Here is a 26,662-nt window from a genome sequence, read left to right on the forward strand (position 1 = left end):
AATCCCAACACTTAAGAAGACAGAGGCAGATGGATCTCTGTGAGTTCAAGGCTAGCTTGGTTGACAGAGTAAGTTCCAGGATAACCAAGGTTACATGTGGCACTGGTGTTAGAGTCAAGAATAAAAGAAGTTGGGTTGGAGAGATGGCTCAGTGGTTAAGAGCACTGATTGCTCTTCCAAATGGTCCTGAGTTCAATTCCCAGCAACCACATGGTGGCTCACAACCATCTATAATGGGATCTGATGCCCTCTTCTGAAGATAGCTATAGTGTACTCATATACATTAAAAAAAAAAAATAGAAGTAGTTACTGGGACAGTTGATGCTGGCTAGCTGGAGCTAAGACGTTGGTAGTGATTAAGAAGAGAATGGCATCACTGAGGTGAAATCTTCTGGTGTTTTCTTAGAGCACAAAAAAAGTTGTGTTCCAGAGATAGTCAAGGTTGTACCTTGTGCTGCAGCTGGACCTTGTAATGTACGATAATAACCAGGCCGTAGTGGTTTTGAAGGGATGAAGGGGTCATGGAGAGCAACTAAGGGCTGGCACAACAGTGAGAAGCCAGGAAAGAACACTGGTGAAAGTGCAGCCTCAGACGCAGTTGACATCCCAGGACTGAAAAGGTCATGCAAAGACGTTGAATCTTAGCACCATGGAGGGAACCTCTGAGAAGTTATTGGTGAAGCCTAGTTGTACTGAAAAAAACCACAGCATATGGAAGACAGCAGCAGCAGTGGAGTGGGGTCATCCAAATCCCGGAGTGCTCCAGAGGGCAGAGCCGGAGGTGTGACCCAAGCCCTTCGGAGGAGTCAAGAAGATAATGTGTGGCCCCTAGCCATTGGAACAAGAAGCTGTAATGCCAAAGTTGCCTTGGAGACTACAAGCTGTTCCACATGCCAGAGCCATGGGATTCCTGTGGGAGAAGCTGCTAACAGGGAGTGGAACCAGCTCAAGAGAAAGGATTGTGCTGCAGTCAACAAAGCTGAAAGGAGTTGGGCATCAGACATGGAGATGCAGAGTTTGGCGTTTGCCCAGCTGGCTTTTGGTCTTGCTTTGATCCAGTATTTCCTCACTATGATGTTTTGGAATGGTAATGTTTACCCTTTGATTTTGGAAGTATGTGATCTGCTTTTTGATTTTGATTTTATAGGGAGTTACAATTAAGAGACTGCATGAATCTCAGAAGAGACTTTGAACATGTAAACATTCTTAAGACTGTGATAGATTATGGGGAATTTTCAAGTTAGACTAAATGTATTCTGCATTATGCTATGGCCAGGTATGGCCCCCATAGACTCATGTGTTTGAACAAGCTTATGAGAGCCAGGGAATGTGATGATTTGAATATGCCTGGCCTATGGGAAGTGGCACTATTAGGAGGTGTGGCATTGTTGGAGTAGGTGTAGCCTTGTTAGAGGAAAAGCATCACTGTGGGGGTGGGCTTTGAAGTTCCACCCAGTGCAGAAGAGACAGTCTCTTGGTTGCCTTCTGATCAAGACGTAGAACTTTCAGCTCTTTCTCTAGCACCATGTCTGCCTGAACGCTGCCAGGCTTCCTGACACCATGATAATGGACTGAACCTCAGAACCTGTAAGCCAACCCCAATTGCCTTGGTCATGGTGTCTCTTCACAGCAATGGAAAGCCTAAATAAGACAGCAAACTAAGATTCCCTTTGACCCATCTTGCTGGTCTACATTTTTTGTTTTGTGTTTTGACACAGACCCTCACTAGTTATTCTAGGCTAACCTCAAACTCTCCCTGCCTCTGACTCCCAAATGCTGCAATCTCAAGCAAAGAATAAATACTATTTCAAGTTGTTAACTTGTACATATACAATTATACTTATTCTACCTGTAGGGTAAATTCTTCAAACTGGAAAACTAGGTCAAAGGGGACACATGTTTATGGCTCAGGGAGATGTTACCAAATCGTTATCCACGGGAACTAGGCTATCATATGCCAACATTGTATAACTGTTCACTTATTTTCTCCTGCTATTGTCCACAAATTATTTCATTAAGTTTTTGGTCATTTGCCAATCTGATAGGCAGAAAATGACATCTCACACAGTTTTCATTTTCATCTAAGTTCAAGTTATCTTTCCAATCATTTAATAGCCCTTTGAATGTCTTTTGTATAGTTTTCTCCCCCCCCCCCCCCCAATAAGACTGAAGGAACTGGCAAGATAGCTCAGTGGATAAAGGCTCTTGTTGCCAGGGGTGAGAAGCTGAATTTGATAATGTGATCCACATGGTAGAAGGAAAAAACTGACTCCTACAGGTTCTCCTTTGGCCCCCAAGAGTGTACCACACTCTTCCCTGCCCCCTCTTTCTCTGTCTCTGTCTCTTCTGTCTCTCTTTCTTTCTCTCTCCCTCTCTCTGCCTCTGTGTCTTTCTGTCTCTCTCTCAAGCTCACATACACCTGCATACATATATCCACACAGAAAATAAATATAATAAAAAAATTAAAAAGATTACTGGCTAAGCCAGGCATGGTGGCTCATGCCTTTAATCCTAGCACTTTAAAGGCAGAGGCAGGTGGATCTCTGTGAGTTCAAGGTCAGCCTGGTCTACAGAGTACCTTCTAGGCTAGCCAGTGCTACAGATTACACAGAAAAACCCTGTGTTGAAAAACAAAAACAAACAATGGGTAGCACTTTGGACATCTAAACAAAAACTACTTAATAATACTAACTTGGAAAATATAAATAATACAGAAAGTCAAATAATTGTCCACACTTTCTTTAAGAAGTGTTTATTTATTTTATGTATGTTTGTATGTATTCCAGAGTGAACATATGTGCACTACGTGTGTGCAGGAACCCACAGAAGTCAGAATAAAGCATCCGATCACTGGGTGCTGGGAGCTAAAGTCAGGCCGTCTGCACGGTGGCAAATGCTCTGAACTGCTGAGTTGTCTTTCAAGGCCCAAATAATATAATATTTTTATATGTTATTTATTTATCATGTGTTTGTGTATATGTGAGCATGCACATGCCATGGCATGTGTGTGGGGGTCAGAAAACAATTTTTAGGCATTGTTCTCTCCTTCTACTAAGTGGGTCCCTGGACTTGAACTCAGATTGTTCAGGCTTGGTTGCAAACATCTTCACCCGTTGAGCAACTCATGGCCCTTTATTTTAAAACAAACAAAACAAAACAGAACAAAAAAACAGGGTCTTGTGTAGCCCAGACTGGTCCCAAACTTACTACTTAGCCAAAGATGACTACAGACTGTCCACTCTCTTAAGTAGTTACTGGTGTGAGTCACCAGGTGCTTTAAAATTTCTTGATCTTCTGTGTTGATTATTTCAGAAGACCAGAAATTGTTTTTATGTCGGGAAGACAAAGCCGCTGCAAGACATTTTTGTTGTGTTTCTCCTTAAAAGAAACCAACTTCCTTCAGATGTTAAGCAGGTCTAAGTTTCTAAGATTGTAACCCAGGTTCTAGCACCCCCTGTTGGCTTACCAGTGAGCAGCCCTTACATATGCCAGGAGGAAGGACTGCCAAGTTAACCTGGGCAATCATAGATGCCCAACATAGCCTGGGCAAGATGCATGATTAACATACCCATAGAATCTGTCAATAGTCAAGGGGGTATGGAAGTGATGAATAGTAGATTTTCCTTCGCTTACTTTTTTTTCTCCCTTTCTGCAGTATTTCATTGATTAAATATGCACATGTGTGAGATGTACGCGCCACCTAGTGTATGTGTTGTTAGAGGACAATTTGTGGGACTCAGCTCCCATGTCTTATCATCTGAGTTCTGTGGATTGAACTCTGGCCTCAGGCTTCATGGTCAGTGCTTTTACCCACTGAGCCAGCTCACCAGCTCCCATCTCGTCTCAGTATTAATATATCAAACATTTGCGGGGCACCTCCTCTGCACCACATTTTCTTCTCATCACTTGGGTCAAAAATCTTTTAATATAGAAACCTGATGTTTTTGTTTTGTTTTGTTTTGTTTTGTTTTTTTTCCCACGAGATGACGCGGGAAGCGGGAGAGACGGCGGGACTCGAACCGGCGCACCAAGAGACGGGACGCCCTCTGCGGGGGGGGGGGGGGGGGGGGGGGGGGAAGGGGGGGAGCCTTAAGGGCCGAGCCACCGGCGGTTCGCTGAAACCTGATGGTTTTAATTACTGTTCAGGAAAGACATAATCAGCAAGACAAGTTAGAAAGAGAGAAAGTATACAGATCTAAGGAGGAAAAATAAGCAAAGAAGATAAAGAACATACAGATTGAGGGAGGGATACTAGTAATTTTAAGTGGAGTGGTTAGAAATGGACTCGGTGAGAAAAGCAAGGAAGTTAGGAAGTGAAAAAGCTGGCCAAGTGGATTATCTGATGTAATAATATTCCAGAAAGCCAGCGGTAGCGCACGCCTTGGGCGGCCGCCTCCAAACAGCAGCCGTGCCCTTCCCGAGTTCGAATCCCGCTGTCTCTTCCTCTTCCCGTGTGACTCTCCCACCATCTCATGGGGAAGGAAAAAAAGGGGAAAAAAAAAAGATTAAAGGCGTACGCCTTTAATCCCAGCACTTGGGAGGCAGAGGCAGGTGGATTTCTGAGTTCGAGGCCAGCCTGGTCTACAGAGTGAGTTGCAGGACAGCCAGAGCTACACAGAGAAACCCTGTCTTGAAAAACCTAAATAAATAAATAAATAAATAAATAAATAAATAAATAAAATAATATTCCAGAAAGAGGAAATTGCAATGCAAAGGTTCTGTGCAGACGTGATTATAGATGATCACTGAGTAAACAGGAAGGAGGGCCATGTGCTTGCAGCAGAGAAGTGAATAATAGAGAGAGAGAAAGCCACCTGCCAGGATGGCTCACTGGGTCCTCACAGACACTTACCCCAAGCCTGTGGACCTGAGTTTAATTCTTGGGACGTGCATGATGGAGGAAGAGAACTGACCTGTCCTCGATTTGTGTCTATTTGTGTGTTGTAGTGCTTAAACCCACATGTGTGCACATGCATGCACACACTAAAGTAACATGTTTTTTTAAGAGGGGGTAAGTCAAGGCAGGAAGACAACAAAGGCAGATCCTTAAATGTACTGGGAAATTACTTGATCTTTTTGTTTGTTTTTGTTTCTTTCAACACAGGCTTTCTCTGTGTAGCACTTCTGAAACTTTGTAGACAAGGATGACCTCAAACTCCTTGCCTCTGACACCCAAGTGCTGGGATTAAAGGTGTTTGCCACCACACCGGGCTATGGGACTTCATCTTTTATTAGTATGTAAGTCATGTAGAGGACTCTAAGCAAAGAGCAGATGAGACTTCCTTAGCCCAGGCTGGACACGGAAGGAAACCACGTGGTGGTGAAGTGTAGTTGGATATGGATACTGGATAGATTTCGAGAACATAAAGGACTTGCTGATCCTTGGAATGTGAGAGTTTGGGATGGCTATGGCTACAAGTTGATAGGGCACTTGTTTCTTGTTTAGCACACTTGGAGCCCAGGGTTCCATCTCCAGCACCAGATATATAAACACATGTATGCACGCACGCATGCACGGACACACGCACGTGTGCCTGTGGCTACATAAAGAGTTCTAGGCTAGTTTGGGATACAGAAAACCTTCTCTCAAAACAAAACACCTTTTAAAGAGTGAGAAGGAGAAAGAGAAGACTCTGAGTGATCTTGATGCTGATGGCATAATCAAAGACAACAGGGTAACCATTAATTAATTAACTGCCCATTTTAATATTTTATTTATTTTGAGATGGGGATCTCTCTATACAGCCCTGCCAATCCTGGATCAGGCTGCTTTTGAACACAGAGGTCTCTGCTTACCACTGCCTCCTGGGTGCTGGGTCTAAAGGCAAGCACCACTGTGTCTGCCTGCTGTTTTAATATTTTAAATTGATTAAATTGTAAAGCAACAGGCCCCGGTCCCTTAAAGCATTATATATATATATATATTTTCTAGCTGGATGTAGTGACACACACCTTTAATCCTTAACTGCAGTACCAGGGAGGAAAAGGTAGGCAAATCTCTGTGGGTTCAAGGCTAGCATGGTCTACATAGATGTTCCAGAATTGATAGAGCTACATATCGAGACTCTGGACCAATCCAGGGTCATTTATGACATTTTAATGTCATATCTCTCAGTCTACCTTTAGTTCAGAACATTCCTTCTTCCTCCATTTCTTCTTCCTCCTCTATGAAGAGTAGAACCTAGAGTCTGACACACACTTGGTGAATACTCTGCCACTGACCTGCACTTCCTGCTGTCTTTATCTTTTACCACACAGACATGGTTTTTCTTATTTTTTATTATGTTGGTTAAGTGTATGTGTGTGTGTGTGTGTGTGTGTGTGTGTGTGTGTGTGTATTTGAGTGTGGTCACTTGCGCACCATGGCAAGCATGTGGAAGTCAGAGGACATCCTAGAGTACGCTCTCTCCTTCCACCACGTGGGTCCTAGAGATTTAGCTCTGGTCCTTAGGCTTGTGCAGGAAGCCTTGGTGCATCTGCCTTTGCTCACCGAGTCAGAGTCACTGGCTTCTTTCTTTGAGAGAGGATCTCCTAGAGCCCAGGCTGACCTCAGAGTGTCTGACCTCAGAGTTTGATATGTAACTAAAGGTAACATTGGCCTGATCCCTTTTTTTAAAAAAAATTACATTTTACTGTGACTGAAAAAATAGCTCAGCAGTTAGGAGAACTGGCTTTTTCTTTCAGAAGATGTATGTTCTGTTCCCAAGCACCCACATGGTGACTCGTAACCATCTTTAACTCCAGTTCCAGGAAATCCTTTTCTGGCCTACATCGGTAATATGTACATACATGCATGGTACATGTATATGTGCAGACAAAATCCTGCACTCATGAGAAATTTTTAAATTTTTAAATGTTTATTGATATTGGGTATATGTGGGTGCATGTGTTTGAACGTGGGCCTGTGCATGCCACAGTGTAAGAACCACTTGTGGAAGTTGTTCTTTCTTCCCTCTATTTGATTCCTGGGATGAACTCAGGATGCTTCTCTTTGTTGAGGCATCTTTCCAGCCCTTGCCCTGCCCTCCCACTCCCCTAACTCTAGAGCCAGCAATTTAAGTGACGTTTGAAATAAAGAACTCTCACCACCTAGTGGTGATATGGGGAATAACCAAGCTCGGGTTTTTTGTCTTTTTTTTTTTTTTTTTTTTTTTTTTTTTTTTTGATTTTTTTTTTTTTTTTGAGACAGTTTTTCTGTATAGCCCTGCCTGTCCTGGAACTCACTCTGTAGACCAGGCTGGCCTGGAACTCAGAAATCCACCTGTGTCTGCCTCCCAAGGGCTGGAATTAAAGGCATGCACAACCATTGCCTGGAGGTTTGTTTGTTTGTTTGTTTTTGTCTTATCCTTACCTCCTTCCCCGATTCCCCCCAGACAGGGTCAAATTTATTGTGTAACAGGAGAAGCTGTGACTTCTGGACCTCTGACTCCATCAGTCAAGTGCTGCTGGGGTGGTAGGGTGTGGGCTACCAGGAGTGAATATGTTTGAAAGCAATAGGCTGTCCTTTTGTAAGGTCCTTTTTAATTTGTGATTAGAATCCTGTGATATTTCTTCACAAATACCACAAAAGTGTGGTTAGTGTTTTTTTTTCCTCCAGTGAGTAGTGATATTTTGCCTGCATGTATGTGTACCATATGCATAGTGTCCAAGCAGGAAGAGGTCATTGGATCCTTTGGATCTAGAAATACAATTGTGAGCTGCCATGTGGGTGTTGGGAATTGAGTCCTGGTCCTTTGGAAGAGCACCACTGAGCCAGCTTTCTAGCTCTCCAGCCCTCTGGTAGTTTTAACTAAAACCACTTGGTGAAAGGGGACTTCTGTTAAAGGATCAAGGTGGCAGCAGCTCTCTTTTCTAATTACTGTCCGTTCATACACGGAGGCTATGTTACTGTTCCGTTTCTTCTGGAACTTTCATCCACTTGCTTCACTGTTGAGCCTTACGTGGATCAATTACTTAACTGGCTTTGTTGGTTGGTTGGTTGATAGCTAGAGAGAATCTCTTACTCCAAAATCCCTCAATGGTTTGGAGGTCGGTGTGTAGCCTAGGCTTGCTTCAAACTCCTGGAGATCCTTCTGCTTCAGCCTCCTGAGCACTGGACTACAGTCATGAATCACTTTACTGGATGATTGATTGCCTTTAATAGTTTGCTCATGTCTTTATTTTTTTTTTTATTTTTATTTTGTGTGTGTGTGTGTGTGTTTATACAGGTGCAGCTGTGTTGAGCTGTGTATGTGTGTGGAGGCCAGAGGACAACCTTGGGCATTGTTCCTCAAGTGTCATCCCTCTTGTATATTTTGACTCAGGATCTCCCACTGGCCTGAACTTGCCAAGTTGACTACTAGGCTAACCAGCCAGAGAGCCTGAGATTTTGTCTTGTCTGCTTTCGAAGTGCTGGGATTATAACCACTTGCCACCATAGTCATTAAACAAACAAACAAACAACAACAAAGCAAGGAAGAGACTTATGAAGAATGGAACTTAGATCTTGAATCAAGCTGGTTCTCTTCTTCCACTGTGTGGGTTCCATGGATTGAACTCAGATCCCTAGGCTTGGGAGCAAGACATCTCGCCCTTCTAGTTCTTTCTCTTAAGCACCTACTATTAAACCTATAACAAAACTCCTGCCTGAGCCCATCCTGTTGTATGTGAATGTCATTCTTTGAATTCATGAGACAAAAACTGGCTGTCACGAACTCAGTGGAAATTTTATGTGACCATGAAAGTCCATCACCCTAACTCCTGATTTAAAGCCCACTTGGGGCTAGGAAGCTTCTGTCAAACTCAAGAACACCCCACTTTTCCAGATCATTAAGCTGTGAAAAAACCCTTCTGTCCTAGTTTAGGTTTTATTGCTGTGAACAAACAACATGACCAAAGCAACTCTTATAAAGGACAACATTTAATTAGGGCTGGCTTACAGTTCTGAGGTTCAGTTCGTTATCATCAGGATGGGGAAGCATGGCAACCTTCAGGCAGGCATGGAGCTGGAGGAACTGAGAGTTCTAGTCTTCATTCAAAGGAAGCCAGGGGCAAACTGTGTTCCAAGTGGCTAGAAGCAGTGTTTCAAAGCCCATCCCCACAATGACACACTTCCTCCAACAAAGCCACACCTACTCCAACAAGGCAATACTTGATAGTGCCACTCTTTGGGCTAAGCATATTCAAGTCACTGTACCTTCTGTGCAACAACCGAACTTGCTCAAAGCTAGGGACGGTAGCAGGAGGGCAGTGGGAAGGATACACATGCCAGGAATGGTGTGTTCCTTTATCCCCACAGGTAGGAGAGGGATAAATTGCAGAACTCTCTGGGGAGGGAAACAACTGGATATGGGCCACCTGCTTTGCCCAGGGAGGGGAGTGGGTACAGGGTTGGCTTGTGTCCTTTGAAAGCCCCATCTGTGTCCTCAGCCCTGACGCTGGGAGTGTTGAGAGCCAACCACAGCCTCCCTGGGGCAGCTGCATTCCAGACAGGGGTGGAAGGTAGTCTGGCAAATATCTAGGAGGTCCTTGAAATGGTGAAAGAGCCCAAAGTGCTTCCAAGGGCTTCATGTATGTTCTGGAGTGGCTGAAGTTGGCTCCTCCCTCCCACTTCCCTCTGGAGATTCCAGAGAAAAGAGTCCCTTTTTTTTTTTTATGATGAACAAGATGGGTGTTAGCAATGGTGTGTGTGTGAGGGGTCATTAATGATCTCTAAGATTATAGCAGCTTTCTAACAGTCTTCTTTTTCAGTTTTTAAATTAGACTTATTCATTTTATTTTACATGTTTTTTCTGCATGTATGCATGAGCACCACCTGCAGGCTTGGTACCTGAAGAGGTCAGAAACGGGTATGGGACCCCCTGGACCTGGAGTTACAGATGCTAATGACCTACCATGTGGGTGCTGGGAATGGGAACTCAGTCCTCTGTGAGAGCAGCAAGTGCTCTTCACCGTGGCATTGTCTCTCTTGGTCCCTTCTTTATCTTTTTTTGTTTTTTTTAAAAATTTTGTTTGTTTCTGTTATTTTGTTTGTATTGTTTTTGTTTTTCAAGACAGGGCTTCTCTGTGTAGCCATAGCTTTTCTGGAACTTGCTTTATAGACCAGGCTGGCCTTAAATTTAGAGAGGTCTGCCTGTCTTTGCCTCTCAAGTGCTGGGAGTAAAGGCATGCTCTGTCATTGTGGAGCTTTTAAAACTTCTCTCTCTCTCTCTCTCTCTCTCTCTCTCTCTCTCTCTCTCTCTCTCTCTTTCTGTCTCTCTCTCTCTCTCTGTCTCTGTCTCTGTCTCTCCTCTCTCCTGCCTGTGGATGTGAATATAAAGCTCTCAGCTTCTGTTCTAGTGCCATGCCTGTCTCCTTCCCATCATGATGATCATGAATTAACCCTCTAAAACTGTAAGCAAGCCCCCAATTAAGTGCTTTTTAAAAATAAGACTTGCCTTGGTTGTAGTCTCTCTTTATAACAATAGAACAGTGACTAAGACATGTACTTTTCCCCAAGTCACAATCAAAGCTGCTTCTAGGAAGCCAGGCTTGGGCTATACAGAGAAGCCCTTTCTTGAAAAATAAAAACAAAAACAACAACAAAAAGATTCTTAGGCAGGAGAATCACACATTTTAAATCATCTTGTACTACACAATGAGACTGTCTCTAAAACAATCAAAATTTGCTTACTGGATTGGGTATTAGCTCAGTGATCTACTATTTGTGTTTCCTTCCTACCACTGAAAGAAAAGTTCTGCTGAACGGTGGTGGGGCACACCTTTAGTTCCAGCTGTCTCGAAAAACAAAAACAAAACAAAAAAAGTCTTTAGCTATTTTTAAAGTGTTCCTGTTTGGCTTAGGACTTCCAGATAAAGGGCTGACTTGCTTATTTTACATATTAAAGCAGACCTGGGCCCGTTTTCCCAGCATCCCTCAGTCCCTACCTGGCATACCCTGTCCCCAACCCTTAACACCAGCCCAGGGGCTGGGCTGCCCTTCCTCCAGAGGCTCCTCCCTGTGTAATCCATATATCTTCTTATGCTCGCCTCTCTCTCTCTCTCTCTCTCTCTCTCTCTCTCTCTCTCTCTCTCTCTCTCTCTCTCTCTTCCCTCCTTTCCTCTAGCCTTCCCTCCCTCCCTCTCTGTCTCCCCCTACCTCCTCCTCCTTCTCTTCCTCCTCCCCCTCTCCCCAAGGTGACTTCCCTGGCCTCAGTCCTCGGGGCCAGTGAACTTGCCCGAGAGCAGCTTCCCAATAAACCTGCCTTTAATATATTCTAATCTTGCTTGAATTGGCTCCTTTTACCCGGTGGAGGAGAAATAACCTATCAGTTTCTAAGTAGCAAATTGTTAAAACCTCCTCCTTAGTTACCCATTTGTCACCGGACGCCATATATGGTTAACTTAGCCGTTCTGGCTCAAATTCCTCTCCAACCTGACTGTTATATGTGGCTTCCCTTGAAGCCTCTGACTTTTTGCTCTGCTTGGCCTCAAATAACTCTGGAAAGCTGGGTGGTGGTGGCGCACGCCTTTAATCCCAGCACTTGGGAGGCAGAGGCAGAGGCAGGCAGATTTCTGAGTTTGAGGCTAGCCTGGTCTACAGAGTGAGTTCCAGGACAGCAAGGGCTACACAGAGAAACCCTGTCTCAAAAAACAAACAAACAAAACAAAACAAAAAGTTATGCATTTGTCTTATACATATACCTCTCTCTCTCTCTCTCTCTCTCTCTCTCTCTTTCTCTTTCTCTCACTCTCTCTCTGTGCAGCTAAACATTTTTGGTTTTGATTTTGGAGATTGAGACAGGAATCAGGCATTGTACATGTTACACACACACTCCACTTATTATTCAATAAAAATATTTTTACAACTTCAAAATTTCTATGGCAAATTGGGCATATTTCTTCAGCTTATCAACCAATGAAAATAGATCAAGCTTTTTTGTAAGTAGAGAAAACCAGGTATTGGGACTATAGCCAGGCATGGAGGAATGTGGCTGTAACCACAGCCTTGGGGTAAGAAATAGGGTGACAGACACAGGAGGATTCCTGAAGATCATTAGCCAGTCAGGCTAGGGAAGCTGGTGAGCTTCAGGGAGAGACCCTGGGACAAAACCAAAAGTGAGCCCTTAAACGTAAAAGATCTGACACTATCCCCAGCTTCACATGGACTATCACCTTCATGCACATAGTCACACTATACTCATAGAAAACACCACACACACACACACTCACTCACTGTAGACATGTATTACTGTAGCATCTGACTGTAGTACTGCTACAGGTACTGTAATTGAAACATGAAGTAGGGCTGGGAAAGATAGAAGAGTCTCGTAGCTCAGGCTTCCTTTGATCTCATGATCCCCACCTTCCAACCTCATCCCAATGCTGGGCTTACAGGCTTGCACCATCACAGACTCAGATCCAAAGCTGGCTTTAACCTATCACACTAGTGAGATCGTGTTTCAACAAGCCAAATACACATTACTTGGGAGGTGGAGGCTGAAGGATCAGAAGTTCAAGGTCATCTCTGACTTCAACAAAGTCAAAGTACAAAACAAAAACCTAGGAAAGCATAGCAAGGGCAAAAAACCTAAAATAAGCAAAAAAAAAACCCCAACCCCTTGCCTCAAACTGGGAGCAGACAAACCCCCTGCTATCCCACAAACTCATCTCTTGCTGACATACCCAGTTCAAGGTCCCTGTGGGGGAGTTTTATACTTCTTATCCTTGCCTGGAGTATCTTCCTTTAGAGGTCACCTTGAAAGCTGCCTTCCAGAACCTTTTCCCTAAATCCTCAATTCTCCATTCACTGCAGATGAGGGTCTTGCATCTCTTTTTCTCTTCTTCAGAGTACTCATTATTCCTTCGCATGGACCTCAGCTCAGAAAGCACAAGACCCAGAGACTGACTCATTTGCCTGACAATCAGTCAAGCTATGTTAAGAGGAAAAAAAAAACAAACAAATAAATAAACTATAGCAGCTTTTGATCAAAACATACTCCAAAATGGGCTAAAGTTAAATGTACCTTTAAAAAGTTTTATTTACATACTGTATGTATATATGTGTGTGGGTTGATGTATATAGCACAATATGAAGAAGGTCTGAAGACAACTTGCGGGAGACAGATCTCTCTTTGCATTACATGGTCCCAGGAATCAAACACAGATCGTCAAACTTGGAAGCAAGAACCTTTACATGATAAGCCATCTCACTGACCTTAATAAATATAACTTAAGTCATTTCTGTGACAATTTTTTATCTATCATCTCTGCATGTTTGCATATACAGATGTACGTGTCTATCATCTACACAGTATCTGTTGTTCATCTGTCTGTCTGCCTGCCTGTCTGTCTGTCTGTCTGTCTGCCTGCCTGCCTGCCTGCCTATCTACTGTGGTAGGTATACTAGACAAGTTCTGTACCATTGAGTTAGATATCTCCAGCAGAACAGACATTTATTAAGTAACAAGTGTATGCCTGAGGCAGTGGATAAAAAGTTCCCTAATCCTAAAATGTCTAGTAGGGGTGATGGTAGTAACCTTGCCTTTCTAATAATGAAAATTGCTATTAAGTTAATAAACCATTGCTACGGCAATGATAATGACTAGGGAAAGGCTATGCTACGGGTGTTTTGGTTCGTTAGGTTTTTTTTTTTTTTTTTTTTTTTTTTTTTTTTTCTTTCTTTCTGTTGTTTTGTTTTCTTGCGGGGCACAGGGGCACATAGACTGAACACTTGGAAAATGTTCAATTTTCCAATTGAACATAGGATATAGGAAAGTATCACATATAGAGAATATTTCTTGAAGTGACACAATGTATGCAAAGTTCCTGCAGTGGGCAAGATCCAGGCTCTTAGGACTTCAACAAGACAGTAGGAATTAAACTCGTTACATAAATCCCATTGGAATAGTTTGCATAGATTTCTCCTATAGCCCCCTACTGTCCTGTGAATGAAATCTCACCTTCTTACTCTTGGACCAGGCAGGATTTAGTGGTAGCTGGCCGGGCAGCATCCCACTCCACCCCTCTCATCTTCACAGATCCAGAATGTAGGCCCTGCCCTCAGGCTCGTCCCGCCCCGCCCCCGCCCAGATGGCTCATTCTGTCTTACAATTGGATAGTTAGGTTAGATTCGAGTTCTGGTTGGCTGAAAAAGCCGTCAGTTAGGGGCAAAAGCCTTTATAAACCGTCCCGAGCTTGGATGGGGCGGGCTCGGGTGCGGTGCGGGCGCGGCCGGGGCTTCGCATTCAGGTAAAGTCACCCACGCGGGTCCTAGAGGGGAAGCTGAAGACACAGGTGCCCGGGAGTGGTGTGTTGCTTTTAGCCCCCTTCTATGGGTTCTGTGCGTTGCGACGGGGTGGGCGCTGTGTTCTGTAATGGTGACCATTCGGACATTGGGAGCCTCAGGTGGTTTAAAGCGGATCCTAGATTGAGCACATCGCCACCACATAGCCATCCAGGACCTAACCAGAGAAGCTTGTGCGCACCGTAGTCTCCCAGATACTTTATGGGACCCTTCCCCAGAGTTGGGTTGGAGACCTGGGAATGAGCTTTTTGCAGTGGGTTGGAGTGGGCGGATGATACGGAAACGGTGTTAGAGGGAGGGACGGATGGCCCCCCGGACCTACAGACAATAGTAGCGGATGCAACCGCCCAGCGGCTTTTCCTGAAGGAAACTGCCCTGTCTTTTCGAAGCTGACTTGGTTGTGTATGTTTGGAGAGGAGTGTGTGTGTGTGTGTCTGATGACTTAAGGACCCCCTGTCCTATCATCACCTCCCCACCCCACCCTGAGTCTCAGAATCACGTCCCAACATTGAGTGGCTCCCACCGCCTAGAGCCTTATATCAGTAAGACATTACTTCTTCAGGACCCCGGATGCGCACTGCATGCTCTGTGCACTATGCTTCAGGTTGCCTGATCACAGCTCTGTGTCCCAAAATAGTCCCAGGGCCGGGTGTGGGGGCGTGTGGCTTCAGCTCTGACGGCCTAATGAGGGGGTCTCAGGCTGGGGATCCGGATTTAGCTTTGACAGCCAGGCAGTGTGGGAGAGATGAGGGCAGCTACATGCCCCACTTTGGGAGGCATTGGCTTGTGTGGCAGTCTAGGTGTTGGCTTGCCCCACCACACTCACTCCTTACTCTGGGTGTTGAGGCGCTAGTAATGTCTGGCCCTCAGATCGCCATACAGAATGCAAGAAGCCGGAAAGAGTGGTTGGGTTTTTAGTTGTTTGGAACAGAGGGTTAGTTAGCAAGAAGATGGGTTGGGTCTGCTTGGTGTAAAGCTACACAGGCAAGGGCTTGACTGGGCACTACAAACAGGGGCTCCCCAGAAGGAGGACAGAATCGAACCTGAAAGGTTTTACACATAGCAGCGAACTTAATTGCTCTGAAAGTTGTCAATAACAATCCATGGTGCTGAATTCAGGGAGAGTCTAAGGTAGATGATCAATCTGAGCCACTTCCTGCTCCCCAGCCTTCGAAGTCCCAGCCTCTCATTCTGTTTTTGTCCATTTTTTTGGCCGGGACTGACAGGTGCGAGCTGGGAGGGTGAGAAGTGGCCCAGGTTCCCTGCAGTTTCTAGGGGAGGGAAAGGGAATCTTTCCAAAAGCTCCTATAAAATCCTACCGGAGAGATCCAGGTAGGAGGATTGAAAGTTGAACACCTGCCTGAGAGCTAAGTGAGTTCAAGGCCTGCCTTAGGCTACAGAGTGCGTTCCACGCCTGTTTGAGCGATTTAGTAAAGGGGATTATGGGTCAACAAGGTGGACTGGCCAGTAAAGGTGCTTGACGATGACGTCCTTAGTTGGATCCCTGGGATCTACGTGGTCTGAGGAGAGAGCAGACTCCACAGAGCTGCCCTCTCACCTCCACTCTCACCCCAGGGCATCCTTGCACCCACCCACCTCCTACATAAAATAAATAAAATGTAAAAAAAAAAAAGAAAAATTAAAAGGGGTTAGTGATGTAGCTCAGAACTCACCTAGCATGTGTCAGTGGGACTGAGGGCAAGTGAGAGAGAGAGAGAAAGAAAAAAAGCATTCATTTGGGCGTGGTGGTACATGCCTGAAATCCCAGCATTCCAGAAGCAGAAGCAGAGAAATCTCTGTTAGAGGCCATCCTGGTTCACATAGCAAATTCCAGGCTAGCTAGCTCTGCATAGTGAGACCCTGCCTTACACAAATACATAAAACAAAACAAAAAGCCAGGATTGCACTCAAGAGGGAGAGACAGAACAAGTTCTGTGAGTTCAAGGCCAGCCTAGTTTAGATACATAGGGAGACTTTGTCTCAAACACAAACAAAACAGAACAAAAAGAAGCTGACCCACATGTAGAAGGGGAAAAACATGAGGCCGTGGCAGTAGCTCAGTCATTACAGAATGTGCTTTTCGGGCATGAAGCCTTATGTTCCATCACCAGTACTGCACAAACCAGGTGAGGTAAAGCACTCTGGTCATTTCAGCACTCAGGTGCTGGAGGTAGGAGAGTTGAATTCACTGTCAACTATGGAAGGAATTGGAGGCCAGCCTGGGCTTCCTGAGACCCTGTCTCAAAACAAAACAAAAGAAAACTAATGGGCTGCAAAGATGACTCAGTGATTAAGCCGGAGTACTAACTACTCTTGTTTGAGTCCCAGCAGCTATCTTGGTCAGCTCACACCTGTGACTCCAGCTCCAGGGGACCGATAGCTTTTGGCGTCCATGGGCAAATACCCACACACAGACACAAAATTTAAAAAGCCCGGAACCACCCAAATTAAAAGCAAACAGAAATCGTACTGTTGTTTACCACTCTAGCAATCTCCCTGCCCTATGCCTCAGTTCATTCAGTCTTTCGGCCTGGATGTTCCAGTCTTAAAAACGACCTGGGGCTGCTTTCTCTGTCCTGATGCTTTGGATTTGGATGTGACCAGGTTTCTGGAGGAGGGGTCAGACTGCACAGGATCATACTCCAGCTGTGCGAAAGGCAGTTTCAGACCCCTGAGCCCTGGTCCAGCCTTTTCCTAAAGCCCAGTTCTTCCCTGGCAGTTTCCTGAAAACAAGCCCTGAGAGGCACTGGCTGTCCTCCATGGTGACCTGCTGTCCTGCCCCTTGTAGCCGGTGCGAGGGGACAGGAAACAGCTGCTTGGAGTGGGGAGGGAGATTTCAGAGCCTTAGGTTGGAGAGGGGGAGGGTTGGAGGAGGGGGGTCGGAGAGTAGAAGAGGATTCTCCCAGCAGTCATGCTGATGGGTGTTGAGGCGCTAGTAATGTCTGGCCCTCAGATCGCCATACAGAATGCAAGAAGCCGGAAAGAGTGGTTGGGTTTTTAGTTGTTTGGAACAGAGGGTTAGTTAGCAAGAAGATGGGTTGGGTCTGCTTGGTGTAAAGCTACACAGGCAAGGGCTTGACTGGGCACTACAAACAGGGGCTCCCCAGAAGGAGGACAGAATCGAACCTGAAAGGTTTTACACATAGCAGCGAACTTAATTGCTCTGAAAGTTGTCAATAACAATCCATGGTGCTGAATTCAGGGAGAGTCTAAGGTAGATGATCAATCTGAGCCACTTCCTGCTCCCCAGCCTTCGAAGTCCCAGCCTCTCATTCTGTTTTTGTCCATTTTTGCATGTACATGGGATGCTGGGCGTTGAGGATTGAGCGCAGGTCCTTATGCATGCTACACCAATGCAGTGCCTGAGACTACACCCCTGTCCCTATCCTAATACTGCTTCTGTTCTCAGACAGGGTCTCTCTAGGTACCTCTGGCTGTCCTAGAACTCACAGATATTCTTTGGCTTCTGCTTCTGAGTGCGAGGATTAAAGTTCTGGGTTTAATGCTTGATCTTAACTATCCTATTACATGTGATTTCGTTCCTTCTCTACCTGCTCTTCCTCTTTCCGAAATAGTTCTCAGTATACAACTTAGACTTGGTTGTAGCCCAGACTGATCTTGCTTCCTGTCTTACCCTCCTGAGTGGAAGGTGTACAGTGTATACCCCCACACCTGGCTTTCTTTCGTTTTTCTTCTTTATTTCTCCCTTCCTTAAAAAAGTTATTTTATGCATATGAGTGTTTGCCTGCATTTATGTATGCACTCCACGTGTGTGGCTGGTGACTGAGGAGGCCAGAAGAGGGCATTGGATCCACTGGAACTGGAGTTAAAAGAAGTTGTGAGCCACTATGTGAGTGCTGGAAACCAAACTTGGGTCCTCTGGAAGAGTAACAATCACTCAACTCTTCAGCCCCTTCTTTCCTTTAAAATTTTGTTTTTTATTATATGTGAATGTATCTGAGTGTATGTATGTGGACCACGAGCTTACAAGTGTCCTCGGGGCCAGAAGACTGTTGGATCCCCTGGAACTGGAATTACAGGTGGTTGTGAGCTGTCCAGTGTGGGTGCTGTGAACTGAACTTGGGTCCTTTGCAAGAACAGCAAGTGCTCTCAAATGCTGAGCCATCTTTCCAACCTACCTTTCTGAGATTGGGTCTTACGTATCCCAGGCTGGCTTCAGATTTTATATAAGTGAAGATGATCTTGAACTCCTGATCCTCCTGCTTCTTACCTCTTGAATGCTGGCATGATAGGCATGCACCACTAGTCAGTAGCCAAGGGTGCTAGACAAGTATTCTACCAAGTGAACTACATCTCCAGCCCAGGATTTGTTTACCTTTTTGGTGCTGCTCCAGGTCAAATTCACGTCCTTGTTGTATGCTAGGCAAATCTAGACCTTCCTTTTCTTAGCTTCCCCATGTCATCTGAGGAGGCAGACATTGAACTCCTCGTGTATAGTTACAGCTTTGCCTCCTTTGGTGTTTGTGTTTTCATTATGAAGCCCCTGCACTAGAGACATTCCAGAGAGACGGGGATTCAACCACTGCATCACGGAGACTTATCTAGACTTATACTTTCCCTCCATCATTCCTATAGGGGTTTTGCAAGTAACCTTGGTTAAAATTCTAAAATGAAATCTTCTTACCATTTCTCTAAGAAAAATGGGGGTTGAACCTGGGGAATAATAGGTGAGCATTTGACCATTGAACTATATCCTCAGCTCTGTTTTCACTTTTGTGACAGGGTCTGTCTAAGTTGCCTAGGCTTATCTTGTACTTTTTTCTTTTTTAAAGAATTAGTTATTTTATGTGTATGAATACACTGTGGCTGTCTTCAGACACACCAGAAGAGGGCATCGGATCCCATTACATATGGTTGTGAGCCACTATGTGTTTGTTGGAAATTGAATTCAGGACCTCTGGAAGAGCAGTCAGTGCATTTAACCTCTGAGCCATCTCTCCAGCCCCTTCCATTCCTCCCCCATTTTTTTGTTGTTGTTGTTTTTTTCAAGACAGTGTCTTACTATGTAGTAGTTCTAAATGTTCTGGAACTCACTATGTAGACCAGACTGGCCTCAAACTCAGAGATCCACCTTCTAAGTGCTGGTATTAAAGGAATGCGTGTTTCGCCTGGCTCTTGATTGTGATACTCCACACTCAGTTTCCAAAGTCTGGAGTACTTCCTGTTTTATTTTCCTCTGCTTGATGTCTTTCTTGCTTCTTCCTTCCCAGCTTTGCAACTTGCGTGTTCATACCTCATAAACTTCAAATTGCAGCTAAATATGGTGGCACATACTTGCCGTCCCAGAACTTGGGACGCTCAGGCAGGATTATGATTTGGAGGCCAGTATTAGCCACAGCCACATAGCAATGTTTTGTCTCAAAAGCGAAAGTGGTAGAGCACTTGGGATCCATCTGTTGCATAGTAGATCCATGGTTCCTAGAGGGAGGAGAGCACGGGGTTGGGTGAGGTGGAAGAATGCTCTTGGGTCTGTTTGCTCAAAGTTTCAATGGCGGTGTAACTAACATCAGGTTCAAACCAAGGGGTGGGACTGGATTTGCACCATTAACTTTTCTGGGGGACATTTTTTCAGGCTGTCTGGTGGCTACTCCAGGAAACATGGCCAAATTTGTCCTGAATCAGAACCTTCCTGGTGAGTGTACAAAATGAGGTAAATGTATTCACACAGATCCACACTGGGTGATTGTATATATGGATACAGCTCAGCAATTCCTTTTTATTTTATTAACACAGTTGCCACATGGCCTTTTCCAAAAGCATTATTAGCCAACGTACTGGTTCTGTTTAACACCCACTCATGATATCCACCATAAATAATGCCCCGATGCCCCATGGTTGCCTAGGGAGTCTCCCACAGTGTGCCCTCTGCCCATCCTTTAGTTCTTCCATCTTCCCTCAGTTCACTTTTCTGGAGACACCTGACTTCCATCCACCCATTCGCCACTCTTCAGCATTCTCCCGTCTACTGTCTTCCACGGACCGTTTTTTTTTTTTTTTTTTTTCTTGGAATCTTCTGCCCTTGCAGCTGCTTCCGCCTCAATCTTTTAAGTTCCTGCCACAGGAAATTTTTTTTTCTGACGTGAGAGCCAAAGTTGGCTCCTGCAGTGGCTCTGTAATTCACCATGTATTAGTGCCTTGAAAATCATTTTGAAATGATTGTGTCTTTTTATGGCTAACAAGGGGCCCGGATATTGTCTTCCTTATTATAGTGTCCCAAGTTCGTAAGTGCTTAAACATGGTTGCATGCCTCGGGTGTGGTCTTGAGCTCTGGCAGAGGTACAGGTGCATCGCAGGGGCAAGGGAGCGGGGCAAGGGAGCGGGAAACACATTTGTTCAATCTGTTTGGGAGTTTCTTGGTTTGACTCCTCTTCCCTCTCCACGCCCCTGTTATACCACAGACCTGGGCGGCTCTTCCCTGTACCCAGGCCCCACTGGGAGTGCCCGCAGCCCTAGCTCTCCCTACTCTGTGGAGACTCCCTATGGCTTCCACCTGGACCTGGACTTCCTCAAGTACGTGGAGGAAATCGAGCGTGGTCCTGCCTCTCGCCGAGCTCCAGGACCCCCGCCCGCGCGCCGCCCGCGCGCGTCCCGAACGGGCCTCGCGGGAGCGCGGAGCCCAGGAGTTTGGACCTCCAGCGAATCCCTGGCCAGTGACGACGGCGGGGCCTCGGGTGCACTCTCTCCTGGGGCGTTCCCGGGGCTCTCGTTACCTCCGCTGTCGCCACGCTCCTTCTCCCGCAATTCGCGCGTCGAGCACACGCTCTTGGAAACCAGCCGACGATTGGAGCAGGCGCAGGCTCGGGAGCGCGCGCTCAGCCCGGCCCGTGCGGTCACGCGCAGCCCGCGCGGGTCGGGCCGCAGCAGCCCCGCCCCTAATCCCGCCCCTGCTTCGCCGGGCCCCGCCCAGCTGCAGCTGGTGAGGGAGCAGATGGCCGCGGCGTTGCGGCGCCTGCGTGAGGTTGAGGACCAGGCGCGCGCTCTGCCAGAGCTGCAGGAGCAGGTGCGCGCACTGCGCGCCGAGAAGGCGCGGCTACTGGCCGGGCGCGCGCATCCAGAGCAAGAAGTAGAGATCGAGGTGCGCCCAGACAAGCTAGCCCAGCTTCGGCGCCTCACCGAGCGTCTGGCCACTTCGGATCGCGGAGTCCGCTCCAAGGCTAGCCCCCGGGCTGACGATCCCGACGGGTTGGCTGCCAAGTGCACCGAAGGAGCGCTGCAGGTGCTCGACCCGGCGTCTAGGACACCCGATGGGGAACCCCGGACTCGGGAGGCGGGCACCGAAGTCGTGCCTGAGACCCGAGAGGTGGATGCCCAGGCAGTACCCGAGACAGGGGAGGCTGGAGTGGAGGTGGTCCCTGAGACCGTTGAGGTGGACACGTGGGTGACGGAGGCACTGCTGGGGTTGCCCGAGGCTGCAGAGCGTGAGCTGGAACTGCTCCGCACCAGCTTGGAGCATCAGCGAGGGGTGAGCGAACTCTTGCGGGGCCGATTGAGGGAGCTGGAGGAGGCCCACGAGGCTGCAGTGATCAGACCTCAGTCTCACGAGGTTGCTACCCAGACTACATTGGGTTGCACCGAGAAGACCACACAGACCGAGCTCCCAGTGGAGAACCAGCCCAGACCCACAGCTGGAGACCAGGTGGCCTCTGCTGGTGAGTCTCCACTACTGGTTGAACCTTGGCCTGTCAAGTCGCTGAAGTCAAACTCAGTGCCCTCTTGTGATTCCCTGCCAGGCATCCTCAAATCCATCATGAAGAAGAAAGATGGTACTCCAGGTGCACAATCCAGTCAGGGACCCAAGAGCCTGCAGTTCGTTGGGGTCCTCAACGGAGAGTGAGCGCTTTCTCCTCTTTCTTTCCATAGCAGCCACAGGGACACGGGCTATTAATCCTAGCTTTGCCCCTCTGCTCATAAAGTGGCTTTGATAGTCCTCAATTTCCTCGTCTTTAAAATGCCACTCTCACCTCAACACACTTGAATGAGCCCACAGGGCCTCCCATCCTGTCCTTAGGTATGAGAGCTCCTCCAGTGAGGATGCCAGCAACAGTGATGATGAAGATGGTGTTGCTGAACTCCCCAGGAGTAGCTCTTCTGGGTCAGGAGATGATAGTAGTGGGGGATCTGACGCTGGAACTCCCGGCCCCCACAATGACCAAGATGCCAGGGACTGCGAGCTTGAGACACATCCAGCGCTGAAGGCAGGGAGAGAAGGGAGGTGAGCTTTCTCTAAAGGTTTGGAATGTGGATACCCTCTTTCCTCCTGGTCATTGTCGCCCAGGATCCTTAGTCTACACTGGCCTCCCTGGCAGGTGTGAACTGAGCCCCCGTTTGAGGGAGGCTTGCATCGCTCTGAATCAGCAGCTGATCCGGCCCCGTGGAGTCACCAGCAGAGATGTCGTGAGTGTGGGCCCGATTTCTATCCCCCCCCCAGAGTGCAGGGTTTCCTACAGCAGGAGTACCTGTGACTTTTTCTTTGACTGCCCAAACACAGACTCAAGTAAAACAGAGCCCCAGACCCATCGATGACACTTCAAGAGCAAGCGGGTTCTTAACTCCTATTTCCCCATAATGTGTCTTATTTTCCTGAGCATACGAACCTCACTGACTGTACTTCCTTCTTGAAGAGGGTGAGGTCCCAACCTGGTTTCTTGACATCCTACTTAGAAAGCATTGCCCTCCCTTGCTTACTAGGGTCACCAAAGGGGTCTTCCACATACACATTTTTTTTTTTAGCTTCTCCCATCTTTTCTCAGCATTGATGCATTCTTTGTCCTGGTCCTGCCAGAATGCAGCACGACTTGTGGCCCAGGAGTGGTTTCGAGTGTCCAGCCAAAAACACTCTCAGGCTGAGCCTGTGGCTGGGGTGCTTCGAGGGGTGAAACGCCTGGGGCCTGAGCTGCTGGCTCATGTGGTGAACCTGGCTGATGGCAACGGAAACACAGCTCTGCATTACAGCGTGTCTCATGGGAATCTGGCCATTTCCAGCCTGCTACTGGATACAGGTCAGAGTTGTGAAGAGGGGCAAGGCAGGCTAAGGTTGGGGTCACTGAAGGGGCACAGATGAGTGGCAGAGGGTCCCATTGAGCCTCTCTGAAGTTATTCTTGGTGGGTGTTTTCCTCTGACTCCCTACTTTGTTTTCTGAAACTGAAGTTTGTACTGAACCCGCGGTTGTTTGGCCAGCAAGTCCCACCTGTTTCCATCTCCCCAGCCTTGGAGTTAGACATGTGCTATGGTGCTCAGCTCAGCTTTTAGTGGGTGCTGGGGATCCAAGTCTGGTCCTCGGGCCTGCAGTTCTAATCCCTTTGTGCACCCAGACATAAGGCCTAGGTATCTAGCCCCTGCCTGGCCTCAAATGTGTGACCTTGTTGCTTCTGTAATTCAGTAATTGTAATTCCAAATACTGAAATTACAGGGGTGTAAAGGCCTTTTGGTATTAATATCTTTGGCTGTTCTGAGTTAGCTCCCTAACCCCCACAATAACCCCAGCTTTGAGACCAGAGACCTCAATTTAGCACCTCACTCCCTGGGCATATATTCTTTAATCTCTAGGCCTTGTCATTTTTTTTTTTTTTCTCTGAGACAGGATCTATGTAGCTCTAGCTAGCCTGGAACTCACAAAAGATCCACCTGTCTCTGCTGGGATTAAAGGCATATACATATGCCTGTTTCCTGAGTTTTTGGGCTCCACTGTCTGTCCCCTGGGTTGTGTGTTGTTGCTCACTGGTTAGATTGGGTTTCTGACTATCAAGCTGGAGTACTGTTCACCTGCCTCCTGCTTGCTAACTCTGCCTCATCTTACTCCCCCACTGAGGCAAATACACTCACGTGGCTATTCCTAACTATCAAATCTAGTGTGTACTAGCACGGTCTTAGAGTGACCACTCATAATTGTTTTGCTCATGAAACAACATAGAGGGTACCAACCACTCTTCATTCTTCTCTCTGTTGGGACCTTTGATCCTCTAGTTGCTCAGTTGCATCTCACCTTCATGTCAGCATGGCACACCTTTTTTTTTTTTTTTGGGAGAGTTCTGGCTGCTCTGGAATGTGCTCTGTAGACTAGGCTAGATTTGAACTTGAGAGCTGCCTGCTTCTTCCTCCTAAATGCTGGGATTAAAAGTGTGTGCCACCATCACCTGGCCAAGTTAAAAATCTTTTCAAATTTTACTTTATTTTTTGAGACAAGGCTCACTGTGTAGGCCTAGAACTGTGTAGCTCAAGCTGGCTCTGAACTTGTGGCCAAGCCTCCACCTTTAAAGTGCTGGGCTTACACACCTGGCAAATTCTCCAGTGTTTTAAGTCTGTGTCCTTGTTGTAAAGCATTCATGAGTGGACCTGAAGAGAGATAATTAGCAAATAAAAACAAGAGGGAAAGAGACACTTGCATTGCAAGAGTACATGTAAACCAGTGGTTTATTTCTGGGGCTATGGATAATAGAGGCTGCAGGATCTTACTGGCTGCCAACTTAGCTGATAGGTAGGGAACACTCAGGTTTCTCTAATCTCTGTATTTACACACACGCGCACGAATGCACAGGGATACAGTTGGCCGAGAGGCAAGGGATGTAGTCCCATCAACTGGTAGTTCTTGCCCAGCAATCTTAGTGCTGGGGAAGCTGGAAGCAGTATTTCATGCCCTGTCCTTGTCTGTGGTCACCCTGGGGTAAGAGATGCTTACCCATCACCTGTGATGCAGGAGACCCAACACTGTCCCCCCTAGACAATCAGTATTTGAGGCTTACATGAAGTGACTGACCTTTCTTCTCCTCAGGGGCCTGTGATGTCAATCACCAGAATAGAGCTGGCTACTCTGCACTCATGTTGGCTGCACTCACTTCTGTAGGACAGGAGGAGGAAGACATGGCTGTGGTTCAGAGACTTTTCAGCATGGGTGATGTCAATGCCAAAGCTAGCCAGGTACATAGGTACTTCCATTCCTCTGGGTGGGTAAGGTGGTGCCACTTTCTACTTTCAAATACTCCAGACCTCGTCCCTTCATTTTGCAGACTGGACAGACAGCTCTCATGCTGGCCATCAGCCATGGCCACCAGGACATGGTAGCTGCCTTGCTGGGATGTGGGGCCGATGTCAATATACAAGATGCTGATGGGGCTACAGCACTGATGTGTGCCAGCGAGTACGGACGCCTTGATACAGTTCAGTTGTTGCTGGCCCAGCCAGGTTGTGACCTAACCATCTTAGACAATGTGAGCCACTAGCAAGGGCCTGGAGTAGTGGTGGTATATGCCTCTGTAGCCCAGGGACTGAATGTCCTATATTTCTCAGGAGGGCACAAGTGCCCTGGCCATTGCACTGGAGGCTGAACAGGATGAGGTAGCTGCACTGCTCCATGCCCACCTGACATCAAACCACCATGACTTCCAGGTAAGTGTGGTCCCCAAGAAACAAAGATGTTAAGCACCTTCCCAAGTCTTTTTTTCTTTAAGATCAAAGATGGAGCCGGGCAGTGGTGTTGCACGCCTTTAATCCCAGCACTTGGGAGGCAGAGGCAGGCGGATTTCTGAGTTCCAGGCCAGCCCGGTCTACAGAGTGAGTTCCAGGACAGCCAGAGCTACACAGAGAAACCCTGTCTCAAAAAACCAAAAAAAAAAAAAAAAAAAAAAATCACTTTATGTAAGCCTCAAACACTGACTTCTTTGGTAGTGGTGGGGCAGTGCTGTTGGTAACCATCACCAATCCACTATTTGATGTTTAACTAGCAAACTGGGGGTAAACACACCTTCAGGTTAGGAAACAAAGCTAGGATAAAACACAGAAAAGGCACACCCCAACTACCTGGTTTGGTAAGGTTTTCTTGTTAAGAGGGAAAAATGGTGCAAACTATCGTATCCTAGAGATCCTAGCCTGGAGGCTTGGCGAAAGTTTGCCTCAGCAGCCAAGTATGCTTGGGAGAGCACACCTAATTCGTAGGATACTGGACAGCAGTACTGGGTTTACCCTTGCCATCTTTGTGACCGATACTTCTAACATGTGTTCAACCTGGGAAGCTTGAAATGAGCCAGTTCCCACTTGCACTGCCCACCTCCCCCCCATGGTATCAGAAACTAGCCTTTTGCCTATAGGACCACTTTTTTTTGTTGTAGGGACAGTCACCTCCAGGGTCTCCCACAGCCACACTGCAAAGGGATGCAGTGACAAATGAGGGACCTCAACCTCTATGAGCTGCTGCCTACATCTGGAGCATAGGAGACATTCCTCTGCTGTCTGAGCTTCTGAATCACAGCAGGGCACCTCTAGCTTGTTAGGAATGCTGAGGGGAAGGGTGAGGCAAAGCCTGGGTAATGCTATATCCCTTCATAAAACATACTTCCTAATAAAGTATTTCTACTAAATTTGTATTTGCTTGGATGGAAGTAGTA

At 46.7% G+C, this 26,662-nt stretch overlaps 1 protein-coding gene across 2 annotated transcripts; it reads left to right on the forward strand.

Annotated features, from left to right (window-relative positions):
• Positions 1 to 567: 567 nt before the first annotated feature.
• Kank3 (KN motif and ankyrin repeat domains 3) lies at positions 568 to 26,635 on the forward strand. Of its 2 annotated transcripts, none has more exons than XM_076919758.1 (11): positions 568 to 1,087; positions 19,857 to 19,916; positions 20,683 to 21,933; positions 22,015 to 22,114; positions 22,293 to 22,496; positions 22,591 to 22,678; positions 23,067 to 23,283; positions 25,054 to 25,199; positions 25,289 to 25,489; positions 25,569 to 25,667; positions 26,387 to 26,635. In XM_076919758.1, the coding sequence occupies exons 1-11, from the start codon at positions 712 to 714 to the stop codon at positions 26,462 to 26,464; spliced, it is 2,820 nt and encodes a 939-aa protein (XP_076775873.1). In that variant the 5' UTR covers positions 568 to 711; the 3' UTR covers positions 26,465 to 26,635. The 2 variants fall into 2 exon arrangements, with proteins under 2 accessions (XP_076775873.1, XP_076775874.1); XM_076919759.1 differs by lacking the exon at positions 568 to 1,087 and adding an exon at positions 14,146 to 14,208.
• Positions 26,636 to 26,662: the final 27 nt, after the last annotated feature.

This window comes from Arvicanthis niloticus, chromosome 22 (genome assembly GCF_011762505.2).
Source record: "Arvicanthis niloticus isolate mArvNil1 chromosome 22, mArvNil1.pat.X, whole genome shotgun sequence".
NCBI lineage: Eukaryota > Metazoa > Chordata > Mammalia > Rodentia > Muridae > Arvicanthis > Arvicanthis niloticus.

Coding starts and splice junctions, on each gene's coding strand:
- Kank3 (XM_076919758.1), top strand. CDS start 712: ATGGAAGACAGCAGCAGCAGTGGAGTGGGGTCATCCAAATCCCGGAGT. Junction 22,679..23,066: donor GAGTCACCAGCAGAGATGTC/GTGAGTGTGGGC, acceptor TGGTCCTGCCAG/AATGCAGCACGACTTGTGGC. Junction 23,284..25,053: donor CAGCCTGCTACTGGATACAG/GTCAGAGTTGTG, acceptor TCTTCTCCTCAG/GGGCCTGTGATGTCAATCAC.